At 41.5% G+C, this 12,712-nt stretch overlaps 1 protein-coding gene across 6 annotated transcripts in view; it reads right to left on the minus strand.

The window, feature by feature from the left end:
• Positions 1 to 12,712, minus strand: part of LOC104147795 (oncostatin-M-specific receptor subunit beta) — a 38,046-nt gene that overhangs the window by 3,348 nt on the left and 21,986 nt on the right. For 5 of the 6 annotated variants that reach the window (XM_068924725.1, XM_068924727.1, XM_068924729.1 and 2 more), the window contains 11 exons: positions 11,650 to 11,807; positions 9,867 to 10,003; positions 8,446 to 8,605; positions 7,915 to 7,991; positions 7,280 to 7,496; positions 6,463 to 6,663; positions 5,156 to 5,257; positions 4,528 to 4,707; positions 2,953 to 3,117; positions 1,364 to 1,442; positions 1,005 to 1,077 (listed from right to left, as the gene is read on the minus strand). In XM_068924725.1, the coding sequence (XP_068780826.1) occupies positions 1,005 to 1,077; positions 1,364 to 1,442; positions 2,953 to 3,117; positions 4,528 to 4,707; positions 5,156 to 5,257; positions 6,463 to 6,663; positions 7,280 to 7,496; positions 7,915 to 7,991; positions 8,446 to 8,605; positions 9,867 to 10,003; positions 11,650 to 11,807 (1,549 nt within the window). The remainder of the gene's footprint in view (positions 1 to 1,004; positions 1,078 to 1,363; positions 1,443 to 2,952; positions 3,118 to 4,527; positions 4,708 to 5,155; positions 5,258 to 6,462; positions 6,664 to 7,279; positions 7,497 to 7,914; positions 7,992 to 8,445; positions 8,606 to 9,866; positions 10,004 to 11,649; positions 11,808 to 12,712) is intronic. The other variant, XM_068924730.1, reaches the window with a different exon arrangement.

Consider the following 12,712-nt stretch of genomic DNA (forward strand, 5'->3'; position numbering starts at 1 on the left):
ACAGGAGTCATAAAAGAAAATATCACTCATGAAAGAAGGTCAGGTAAAGGAAAAGGAGTAATTACTTCAAACAAACAAACAACTCTAAAATTGCATTGTAAATTTTGTAAGTAAGTAAGTAAGTTGGGAGTTTTCATATAAATGAACTGAATTTGAAGGAAAAGAACACAGAGGATGTTTGATGGAAGCTGGATTTTTATGTGGAATTTATCAAATAATTAAATTTAATCATATTGAACTTTAAAAAAAAAAAAAAAAAAAAGATTTTACAAACTTGGCCAGGGTTTTATCTGGGCAGTTTTCAGCATCAACCAATAGCAACTGTAGAGCAGCAGAAGTTTGCAGGGTGTAAGTTTTACAAACTCTTCCTTCAGTGAATGCTAACAGCTAAACTGGCAACGTTTCCACACGCGCCAGGGTGCGAGACGCGCTCCAAGTTTTGGGACCTCTTGTGCGCTGTGTAAAGGCAGCAGCTCACCGTTTGAAGGGCCTATAGGGGAAGCTGAAGGCATTTTGCCCTCCTCTTCATCCCAGCCAGACCTGTCAGCGCCTGGCAGAGCCCCACACAAGGGCCAGAGGGTCGCTCTCGTGCGCGTTACAATAACTGACAGTGTGACAGACAAGTGAGGCAGGAGGGGCGGACAGATGCAGCTCACAGAGCACAGCAAAGTGCACAATTCTAAGGTAGAGTCTGTTGTGCTCCAAGCTCATTTTAAACAGTAATATTGGAAGAAGTAGCTGTCAACATGTATTGTCTGATTATGCTTTCACGTTTTCTTGGCAGTAACAGACACCAGAATACAAAGTGATCTCTGCAGAATCACATGAAAGGAGAGTTTTCCACAAAATGATGTCAAAGCATGATGTTAGGTTACATTTATTTCTGTATAATGAGCGCCACTCATTTTTTAAACACAGCCAGGACAGGAAAACAATTTTTTGTGAAACTTTTCTAATCAAACATTGGAAAAATTAAAAATACGAGATTTGTCCAGTGATCTCACCGTAATCTGTTTAAATGAAAGCACTTTGCTCTTGTTAGGACTAGGTATTACAGGACAGCAGCACTCCTTCACCCTGGAAGCAAGAGAGCAAAACAAATGAGGTTTTTGTTCTCTCATCAAAGCATATTCTACCAGCAGAAGCAACTCACAGACCTATACAGAAACAGCAGGAGATGATGAGCGTCTGGGAAATGCCGCAAGCCAAACACCTACAACATCCACGCACTTGGACATTCGAAGGAAAAAGTGAATGAGACCTTATAACAGGCTGGAAGAGACAAGCTGCAGCTGGGGTTTGTGAATTACACTTAGTTACATTCTCCGTCTACAGGAGAGAAAAAAAATGCATTATAACTTACCACTTCATCTTCCAGTGGCATAGAGCTGCTACTACCAAAGGAACAATCACTAGCAGGACTAGAAGGTACAGCACGTTTGCTGTGAAAGAAAAATACTTTAAAAATTTGTTTTCAATTTCTCACCTGTTAAAAGTCAATACAACCTGAGTTTCTGGTACAAAATGACATCCTAAAGTCTACGTGGGACACCAGCCACTAACTCAGCAGTGAAATTTTGTGATCTGTGGTTTGCAAGTAGTTGCAAAATATTTTGGCTGTAAGTTCTAGGATGCAGTTATATGTCTTTGGACATTGATTTGTCTTACAAAACTGAAATATTACTAGATTGTTTTTAAATTTGCACTCTGCTCGCATTGGCTTCTTACCTGTAAGCGAATTTTTCAAGAGTTAAGGCAGTGGAAATCTCATTTATCACTTGGGTTTAGGTTTGTCTCTACTACCAGTGTGGATGCACTGTATCAAGATAGACATTAGCAGTGTTTTTGCTCTCCTAGGATTTTATGCTGCCACAGGTATCTCAGTATTTCCTTTGGATTGGAAGATACAGCCTTGGGCTATGTTTGCATGAACAACTCAGGCTATTGCAAGCTGGTCCTGACTGAAAGAACTAGTGCTCTCCTCTCTCCCTGGCCGATTGTTCTAGCTGCTGCCTTCTGGGCGTGCGTGTCCCGCAGGGCACGGGCGCAAGTTACGTTCTCCTTTATTCTTCGCTGGGCAATTTTAGAAATGGGTCTGCCCCTGCACTGATTCCTGCGTGGCTGTACACGTGGCTGTACCTGCGCCAGGGAAGGCTGGAGTGGGAGCAGGACCACTGGCGTAAGAGGGAGAGGAGAGGCAGAACTGCCTCTGCCCGTGAGGGTTTAGAAGCAGCCCTGGTAGCTCGTGTAAAATAGGAAGTCTGTTTACACAAGCCAATACCAAACAGTGAACCGTTTCCTCCCTCTCGCCCTTTACCCCCGCTTCCAGACAATTTTTTCAAAATTAGGTATCTCCAACCTGGAGCACAAGTCTCAAAAGACTTGAGACTGCTGAGTGGTATTTTCAAGGGAACAGAATTACAGGCAAGTGATTTCCTGTTCTGCTTTGAAAAATCAAATCTGCCCAGACTGCTCAAGCTAACAATCTTTTCTTATTGACTTATGAAGGAATTAACTCATTAACTGATTTAAAGAGCGATCTGAATAAATTTCAAAATCAGAAATTCAAGAATCCTGATAGAAATAATCTATTTGCACACAAGTCTAACTATTTTTATAATCAATGGAAAAATTAAATGCAAACAGAATTCTTTAATGCATTCTCGCAAACAGGACTCACTGGTCAAGCTGGTATGCGTGTATGAAGCTACTTCCAAGAAGGATATGAGATTTGCGGTTGTAAAATTCTTTTCATTTCTAAAATAAAAAGATACAGCTACTTAAAAGCATCAAACTGTTGTGTTGGTGCATGCATTTTATTTCTCAGTTGGATCATTTCTCAAAGGCACGCTACCTAGAATTAAACGTTGTCCTTTGAGAAAGGAACATTATTCTGACCTAGCATCCTCCCATCCTTTTGCCAGGAGACAAATTATCAGTGTCAATACTCACAATTAAACGGCGTTTCTATGTAAATAAAGTTAACAATGGGAGTCTCTCCTCCACCTGTATATGCTTTAACCACTAGTTTGTATTTTGTATTTGGCATGAGGTTTTTCACGGTGTATCTCTTTTCTTCCGGGTTTTCAATTCTATATTTACATAGCACTGAACCACCTAAAATGAAACCAGATGTTAGAAGTCAGTGTAACTGAGACGACTAAATCACTAAAATAACAGAACAAGTCATCTTCTTTGTAATATGTGCACTTTCTTCTGGGAAAGATGATGCATCCTGACTCATTGCCATCTGGCTAGACTCGCATGCCTTCTCACTGGACTGTCCACAGCCCAGCCCGTCCTGTGGCAGACCACCTAATAACTTCCTGTCACAAGCAGCAACTATTTATTTTCATTCACTTTTACTAGAGCTTTTTAAACATAACTGATTTGGTCTTGCCTCTTTCTTTTTCTGCAAAATCCTGTAGATCCTCAGAGATTAAGAAATCTCTGCCTGGAGAAGAAAAACAAACAAACAAACAAACAAACAAACAAACAAAACACCCTTGCATCTCTATTATGCAACTCCAGACCCCAGGCAGAAAAGGGTTAGCTTCTTCCTGTTCCCAGTCATTGCATCCCTTATCTGCCGGCTCAGGCAAACTGGGAAGCAGCAAATCTTTGATTTAAATGTATTAAGCCTTTCCTAACTGGGATTACTTGCAAAATTATGGTACCACTATGATTAGTTTAGTTCTGGTAAGAACTACTGCATAAGCCTCCTTCAGTTCAAACTAGACTTTTCAGCCTGGTACTAGTTTAATCAGCAAAGAGGATCTGAAACAGGACATGGCCCACTTGTGAGATGAGGCAAGGCAAAAAATACAAACCTCCCCCCTAAAACAACAAAAAACAACCAAAACTCCCCCACACCCTTGAATGTATTAGAAACACCTGAATATTTTAATGCATCAAAGTCATCTGGAGCAGTTTTGGCTGTGGAGCAGGAAAATCGGAAACAAAAGATTAAACGTGGCTTTGTGCCATACCCCAGCTTAGCTCTGCTGCACAAGAAGCTCCACCGTAGAGCACAGACACGAATATTTTCACTGTAAAGGAATTTAAATGGGGAATTTCCACAATGTTCCAATTCTGAGGCAAATAAATAAATAACATCCCATCTGTTTCTAAAAAACCCCAAATCCTAGTAAAACTGACATGCTTCCTATGAGTCTCATCCAAGTAGACCACGAACAGATGTTTTGGAAATTCATTCAGAACTCGGATTGCAAGAGGCAGAAGCTTGACTCCTCCGGCAGCCACTGCGTGAATCCATTCTAGAGTTAAAGGAAGTTACGGACAACAGGACCCGAGGCTATACATCTGTATGATGCCAGGACTCCGCTTCTGCCCGATAACACATTGGACATTAGCGAAGAAGCAAAAGCAGCAGGTGTTGAAATCTGTCTCATGCCTAATGTGCCAGTTTGCCTGTCTATCATGACCTTTCCAAGAGACTGCAGCATCAGCTCCAACCACACACTGCCTTTTACCTATTACCAATGAGAGAATTTCTTAGTCAGTTACCTGGAAGAACATGTTTTTTAGATTCTTTCAAATTGCAGTCCTCTTGCACAGGAGAAACATAAACATGGTAACCTCTTACAAAACCAGGCTGTGACTCATTTGTGGGATAAGAATCCCAAGACAGCGTTACTGCGTGGAAAGTCAGCTGAACTTGTTCCACAGTAGGGTCAAGCAGGGGGGCTGGAAGAAAGAAAATTGATATTAAACTTGCCATTTTTTCCAAGAGTGTTTATCTGCTTACCTGAAACAATTCTAAATTCCCAAGTGGTACTTCAGTTTAAATTCTACTTGTATTTAAAAGCATCACACAGCCAAAGCTCTCCAAAAACCTGTCAGCTTCACAAAGCATTCATGTAGTCCACATTATACACAAAGCAATGACTGCTAACCATAGTCCTAGTTTATCTACCCTGACTAATGCAGACGCTGCCTGGTCACTGCAGTAGTTAAAACATCCTCTATGCATGTAAGCCATGTGCATTGTTTTACAACTTCTGCATGCTTCAGTGATACAGAAACAACACAGCAAACGCATCTTCAACCAGTTACAGGAAAAAGCCTGTGAAATCCCCATTTGTGACAGAACAACTTAGCAAATACACAAACCCCAAACATGTTGCCAACTTACGGAGCTCCTTGAGATAACCAGTCTTCTTCTCCAATAAGGAGGCTGTATTAGCAACAGATCCATAGATGTGGAAGTTGTATCTCACCCCCGGCACAAAAGAAACTAGAAAATAGTCGAACTGATTACAAAAATGGCTTTCTTGGGATTCTGCTTTTACTTAACTGCTTTATACAGGGAACTAGAATCCATTAGAAATCTTCCTTCCTTGAGTGTTACTGTGCTATTAAGTCAACTGAAGGGAACACAGAGTACGCCAACTCTTAGTGTACACAACGTGAATTGAAAATACTTATTCTCATCAAAACAGAGAATTGAGAAGTTTTCCTTTTTTTTTTTTTTTTTCATTTTGTTTTGGTTTTTTTACATTTTTATTGCTCTAGAGTATTCAGACGACTGCACATTAGACTCCAAAAGCATCAAAGAGCAAGATAATTTCATTTCTGTTTCTGACATAAGCGAAGGTCATCTTTGTGGACTATTTAAGGTAGACATGCATCCATACATAAGAATTCCATGCCACCCTCACAGACATTCACTCCCAGGCACATTACCCAAGCGCAACCCATCGAGGAGCCGGACAACATTTTCTCCGATAAGGCTCTTATCGCACTCTCCTTCAGGGAGGAGGCAGGCTCCCATAAAAAAACACCCCAATGTGTTTGTATGAATTGAAGTGCAGTTTCTTTGCTGCATATCGAAACGTGTTCGGTCAGATTTTGATCAAACATATTTTATTCCAACGGGAACTCAGCTGGCAGAGACCTGGGGAAGGCTATAATCCTGCAGTTGCATAAGTGTATCAGAATGACTTTCACACAGCCAGAAAGAATTCAGGTCTAATGGCTACCACCAGGATAGAAACACACAACTGGTGCTAAGCAAGGACTGGTGCCAAGACACATTCTCTGTGGCACACTAAGAGCATTAAACCTCTCACTAAGCAGTCGGTGTTATATTGCCCGAGTCTAAACTTCTGACCTGTGCTACAGATAAGGCAGAGCTCCATTCTGCTTCTGTCTTGCTGAAAAGACTTTGAACTCCTTCATTAACTTCACTACCCTCCTTCAAGACTTTATTACAGGCTACTCAGAAGAGGTTTTGCCAAAACATTATGCCGATTTCCAAGAAACAGCCTCAGTGGTGCTGATATATGTGCGGTGTCTAATCCAGCTACTAGGCAAACCATGATGCCACCCGCTTTCAAAGAATTACAGTGTTCCACAGGATTTGTATGTTAAATTCAGTTAAGACCCAGAGCATAAGAACTATTACACAGACATCAGAAAGAAAAATTGTTCTGCTTTCACCTGAGCTGACCAGAGCACTGGAAGTGTGGGGCCCAAATCTCTTCCACTGAAGATCACAGGGCTGCGACGTTGGAAAGTTACACCAGTCGATAATGTAACCGTCATATGTATTTCTAGACTCCCAAGAAATAAAAATGCCATCATCTGTACCATTAACCCGGTCGTCTTTAAGCTCTGAACTGCTGAGCTCTTTTTCAGTGCCTATTAGTTAAAAAAAATAAAAAAATAAAAATAAAAATTATTTTGCAGTATGAGACCACTAATGCATAAATGAGGGCTGATACAGTTTCTGTGCTGAGCTGTTTAAACACTAATAAATCAGTGTGTTCCTTCATTATCAGACATACAGCTCTTTCGTAAACTGAAAGCTGATCTCTATCTATTAAGAGCTTGATTGCTCAAAACCACCCAGTAGTTATAGTACCGTGCATTTGTACAAAGAACTGAACCACAGAAAACCGGAGCCATAAACAGTAAGCCACAAGAGGCTAATCACGTGCAGAGATCCACGAAGTCATTGGCTGCATCTATGGCACTTGCTGCAGGACTGAGGCCTAGCGTAAGGCTACGTGTGTTTTGAGCTACGCAGATTTCCTGTGGACTTTCTGCTGAGATGGACTGATCAAGGCACCTCAGCTTAATTTACAAACAGATACCACCTTATAGGCCAAAATACGGTAACACATTTCCAAATAGCAAGGATTTTAGTTACAATATATTCTCCCACAATGATAAATTATCACTTCACATAAAATAAGAGGAAACAAAACTCTTGCAATGGAACGCTAAGTTTAGCTGAAAGTACTGCTACTGTTACCTGTAGCTCCAGGGATGATCACTACTGAAGGAAGTGAATAATTAACATTGTTCTTTGCCACGATACTGATTTTGTAAGGACAGTTATCAATGGAAATCCTTGTGCTATTATAGACTGATGAAACGGAGATGTGTTCAGGCTTAGAGTCCCCTTCTACTTTCTCCCAGGTTATTTCATAGGAAACACTTCTTCCATTTGCTCGAAAACTTGGTGCTAGCTGGAGGAAAAGTTATGTATGTAGTAGAAAATTTTAACACCAATTACTTAGTAAATTTTGCTGTAATAAAACAGTTTACTTCTGTAATGACACAAGCACTTGTTTGGATACATGCAGACAAACACTGGTTGAAATGGAAACGTACAAATCTCAGTAAAGGCATCTGTCTTGTTGCCATGTTTGGAAAACCATACATACACATGTCCGAATGCCAGGAAAGCACACCATCATACAGCTACATATGTTCTGAAATATGCTACAGATAATACTTGTGTTAGATTCTTAAAAGACATTCCCATACGGAATTGCTATTAAGTCCCTTTCGGGACTTACACACGCAGACTCGTCAGAGTTTTTGGGAGAAGTTTCCAACTCCTTCATGTAGAGTTTCATTATTGTTTCTGTACCCATGTCTCACCTTCCAGAATAAGGTCACATTCCGCCCTCCCAAAACTGGTGTAATTTCTCTCCAGATGTCCAGTTTCCCCGATGGAGCTGCAATAAACACAGCAAAACAAGATGTTCTAGGTGCAGAAAGGATAATCAGTTTGTTTCCTTCTCTTTGAAGGGATCCAGCTGCCTAAATCTCTCTTTCTGCATGTCCCCCCAGGTCTTGCCAAAATTTTATCCTTTAATTTCTTGCTGTCTTCATTCTTCCAAATGAACGAATGTTTGGCTCATTTCCCTAGAAAACCTTTCTCTGCTTGTAGTTCCCAGGTCCTTGCTCTCACCTCTGCACAATTTCTCCAGCCCAGATCTCCCACCGCCTGCACTGGATGAAGTGCCAGAGACTGGCATGTAGGGTGAGAACTGATTAAGCAGCTTCCTTCCTAAACTTTGCTTAGGGTGCTTCTACTTTTATGCGCGCAACAGGCCTTTGCAAATAGTGAACACAGGTGGCAATCAAGGAACAGCCTGCAGCTGTCCCTTCCCAATAGACCAGACATACTTGCTTCCTCTGTTCTGATGGTTCGGGCTTCGCTCCATTCACTCCACCTCCAGAAGTGCTTAGCTGCCCCACAGCGTACTCTAACTGTATATTCGGTGTACGGCTGCAGTCCACCCAGAGTGATGCTGGCATACTGGAGTTGCACACCTGAACTATTATGCTGCGGAACAGAACAACAGAGCAGAATAAGAGTTTGGATCAGTTTTACGAGAAAGAGGTTTTTGTCTACGGAACTAGTCTTGCCTCTAGATCCTATGAACAGCAGGTTAAGCTCAGCAAGGAAACATGATTACGGAACAACGGTCAAGAAAAAAAAAGATATGGCAAAAGATCGAAAGACTGGGAGGCCCAAAAAGAGGTGTGCAAGCCTTCTTTGTGTAACGGTCTAAGTAGAAGTCCTTCGCAATAGTCTGTAAAATGACCGCTCTTTACAGCGAGGCAGAGGGAATTTGCTGAGACCTTATCCTCACCCTGCCTGGTCTCTTACTCAGTTCACATAAGCAGGAAGTTGTTCTAGACGTACGCACAGTACCTGCTGCTGCTGCTGCTTTTCTTTACATTTTTTCCCGGTCTTCCCCGCCCCTTCCTCCTAAGGGTCAGTGAGTTCTGGCAAGAGTCGAAAAGTGAGCATGCTAACGGTCTGCTGCAAAGGCCAACTGCAGCAGTTAGATCAAATGATCTAACAGTTCTTAGGTGATACTGGAGGCAGAACACAGGTTGCTCCTGATCTTTATAATGTCTTTTAATATGCTAAAGCCAAGCTACCTTTGTAAGAAGAGGGCTGAAGGGAAATCACAATACCTGTGCAAACAGCTGATCAACCTCACTGTCTGTGAAAGAAGCGGAGCAAGATGAGGACTCTATTGAAACAGGCTTCTTCAAGCAGGTGGAGAAGGACAGAAAGAAAAACTCCACTGTGGTCCATTACTAGGAACCAGACAGGCTATTGCCATGTATAGTCAATGGCACCCAGAAAGATCCTGGGCTAGCAGCAGCAAAGTCTGCTCCTTCAACACACCTCTTTACCACTTGTTTATAAGGTGATACGAGTTATAACAATATGAGCAACTAAAACTGGCAATAGCTACAATAACAGCAATTAAAAGGTCCATTCATATTTTCATCTACTTCAACAAACCTCAGTCTGTTCAGCAAAGGACATCATTACACACGCAGAGCAGTTAGGTTAATACCTCAGCCAGCAGTGCAGGAAGCGCTAGCACTAATTCATACTCAGGACAAGCGGTGCCCATGTGGAAGACACCATCAGTGGAGACAGAGCTTGGGAGCTCTTATCCAGAAAACAGAGGCTTCTGCACCCTCCCAAGAGGTAGTACATTCAGATGGCTGGGGAAATATGTTTAATTCCAAGTCAAAAAGATATTTACTATGCTTCTGTGTATGAAATTCAGGTTTCATACCAGTTCTGCCTTCCCATCAGGGTGGAGCACTTCTGTCTGGCAAAAGAGTTCAAATCCTTTGTTTCGATATTTCCAATACAATGTGATTTCTGTATCCGTACATTCTTCCCACAGCTGGAAAGGCACAGAGGGATAAACTGCCAACGGAAAATACAGGTTGGTTCTTGTAAAACATACAATAAATGCAATATTTTAAGGTATTTTAGTTGAGGAGTAAAAGTAAGAAAGAAACATAGTCTAAGATTTTTCTGCCTGCCTAGGAGAGGTAGACATAAATCAGTAAAAATTGATTTCAGAACGTAAACATATCCTTGTAAGTAAACGTCATTCAAGCTTAAAACAAAACAAAACAAAATAAAACTTGCACTGACTTGGGGATATTTTGGAACATCATAAGCAAAAGACAGTCAGACTTTTACTGCAAATCCAACAGAATTCTCCTCCCAGGGTCTGGGCAAGGGCTTGGACACAGCACAGTGAGTAACATTTGACTTCACTGCTATGTAAGCGGTACTAAGGGAGAGCAGCAGTTTTCAAACCTTCCCAGACCATCAGCTCAACCACAAGAAATGAGACATGGCAATAGGAGTGCATAAGTTTACAGCTGTGGGCCATTATGCTAGAACTTCATGGAGCATAAATTACAATTTGAGGCCTTCCAGACTCAAAGGAGTTCATGCTTGACCCAGAACCTCCCTGCTGTCACATGCAGAACTGGTATTTAGTTGTTGACATCTTTTAAATAGGCAAAATTCTGCAGTAAATATTTCCAGGATCAGAGAAAACATAAAGGACTTGACTGCAATCACTACTTAAAAGGTTAACTCATCATAAATATCATACATCTTTTCTGTAACTTGTAACAATCACTAGAACTGGAAAAAGAAAACTGTAGTAGAACTGTAGTGTTATCTACTTTAGCCTGATTCCCCATGAAAATTGAATTTATAATATTGTGTCGTCTCACTACAATCTGCCAGTTTACTCTTCTGCTTTCTTCCTGCTCCCTTTCCTTCTCCCCCAAAGAATCAAACTATCAGCTTTTAGAACTCATAGGCCACTTGGAGCCAAATTTAACAGAGACAGACATGTAAGATATTATGCTCGCACAAGCCATATGAATAACAGCGCCTAGTGAAACTCTGATGAAGGAAGTGCTGCCAGAACCCAAGAGTTACTCCATCAGACTCTGGTCCATCAGCTCATCAGCTTCAGAACCAAAGCCATGAACATGCTGCCTCTGACTTCCTCAAACAGGTAAGGGTACAAAAGGGCCTTGAGAATACTGTGAGGTGGATGTGGTGGGGCCAGAGGACACAAGAAGAACTGGAAATACTGCTGCAGACATAGGAAAGACCCAGGTGTTTTGAGGTGGGGAAGATCATGGGGAACTTGGGGAACCTGGGGCCTCGGTGTTGGGGCACACTGTGACAAAGGACACAAACGAACAGGGGAAAAAGGAACTAACAAGCATTAGTTACTGCTTACAGAGTAACTTGTATGGGAAGCAGCACGATACTATGAACCATCTTCAGCAAAGTGATAGACTGCGAAGCCAGAAGGGGTCATTTCAATAACTAAAATTTGACCTTTGGAACGACCATTAGCAGAACTTTTGCAAAGCTGAAACTGAAGAGACAGCAGATAACTACAACACAGGGAAAGGTAGCTAACAGAAACCGAGAAGGTAAAAATCATGGACTTCTATACTTAAACCCGCATCCAAGTATTAAGAGAAGCAAGAGGATAGGGCCTTAAAATAAAGAAACAGAAAAGGCCTTACTTCTGTGAGTGACATCAAAAACATCCATGGCAGTTTTCTTTCTCAGTGGGTTTTCAACAGTCAGTGTGATATTATAGACCCTCTGCTGGTTTATATCCCAAGAACACGAGCACTGCTCAGAACAACTTACTGTGCACGGAATCAAGTTTTGGGAAAACCTATCAAAGAAGAGGGGGTGGGGGGGGGGAAAGAAAGACATTTTTCCATAACGTAGAATCAAGACAGATGTTGAAATTGCGGACGCTCAACCAGAATATAGCATCATGGAAAATGAGGCTGAAGAGGACTGTGAGAAGCCACCTAGTTCTTTCCCCTAGCCCAACATAGGATTAATGTAAGTATTCTTACAATTAGAAGGAAGTGTTCTTTCTTCTTACTTGTTATCCTTTTGGGAAACAGCTAAACGGCTTTCAGGGGTTTCATCATGGATTTACAGCTTTCTAAATTACGGATTTGATTTGCCAAGAATTAAACCATTCACACGTCTACCGTTAAGCCTTTAAATAAAACAGTAATTTAAATGCATCTTTTTTTTTTTCTTAATCGTTATCACAACATTTTAAAAGAAGTGAATGACGCAGAGACCATGAAGGTACTATGCAATGATGACCTGTCTTCTGCTGAGACCTGCTGACAAAAGTTTGTTATGATGATATGAGGCTTCTGCCCTCTTTTATGCGTTCCCCTTTAACACCCTTTCTCTGCAGCCCTTGCTGCAAGGTCCCACTCCTCTCATAGGGGTTTAGCTGCCTGTATCAGCTCTCACATGCCACAGCTGCATAACCTTGACCCACACTGCTGAGAAAGAGCTGTGAGAAAGTCTGCAGAGAGATAAGAAAAGGTAAAATCATAGACAGAAGTAGCATTGTTGAGATGGGATTGTTGGTAGCTCAAGGATTCAAGAAGGAAAACACTAGCATGGAAAGTCATAAAATCCTAAAGGTAAAGAACCAGGGAAACTAGCCAGGCTAACTGGGAATCATCGGTTTTAGTCCACAGCACCATCATCAGTGTTGATGCGTTGTGAAAACACACTAATACTTGGCTTAAGAGCTCATATTAA

Source organism: Struthio camelus, chromosome W (assembly GCF_040807025.1).
Source record: "Struthio camelus isolate bStrCam1 chromosome W, bStrCam1.hap1, whole genome shotgun sequence".
In the NCBI taxonomy this organism is placed as follows: Eukaryota; Metazoa; Chordata; class Aves; order Struthioniformes; family Struthionidae; genus Struthio; species Struthio camelus.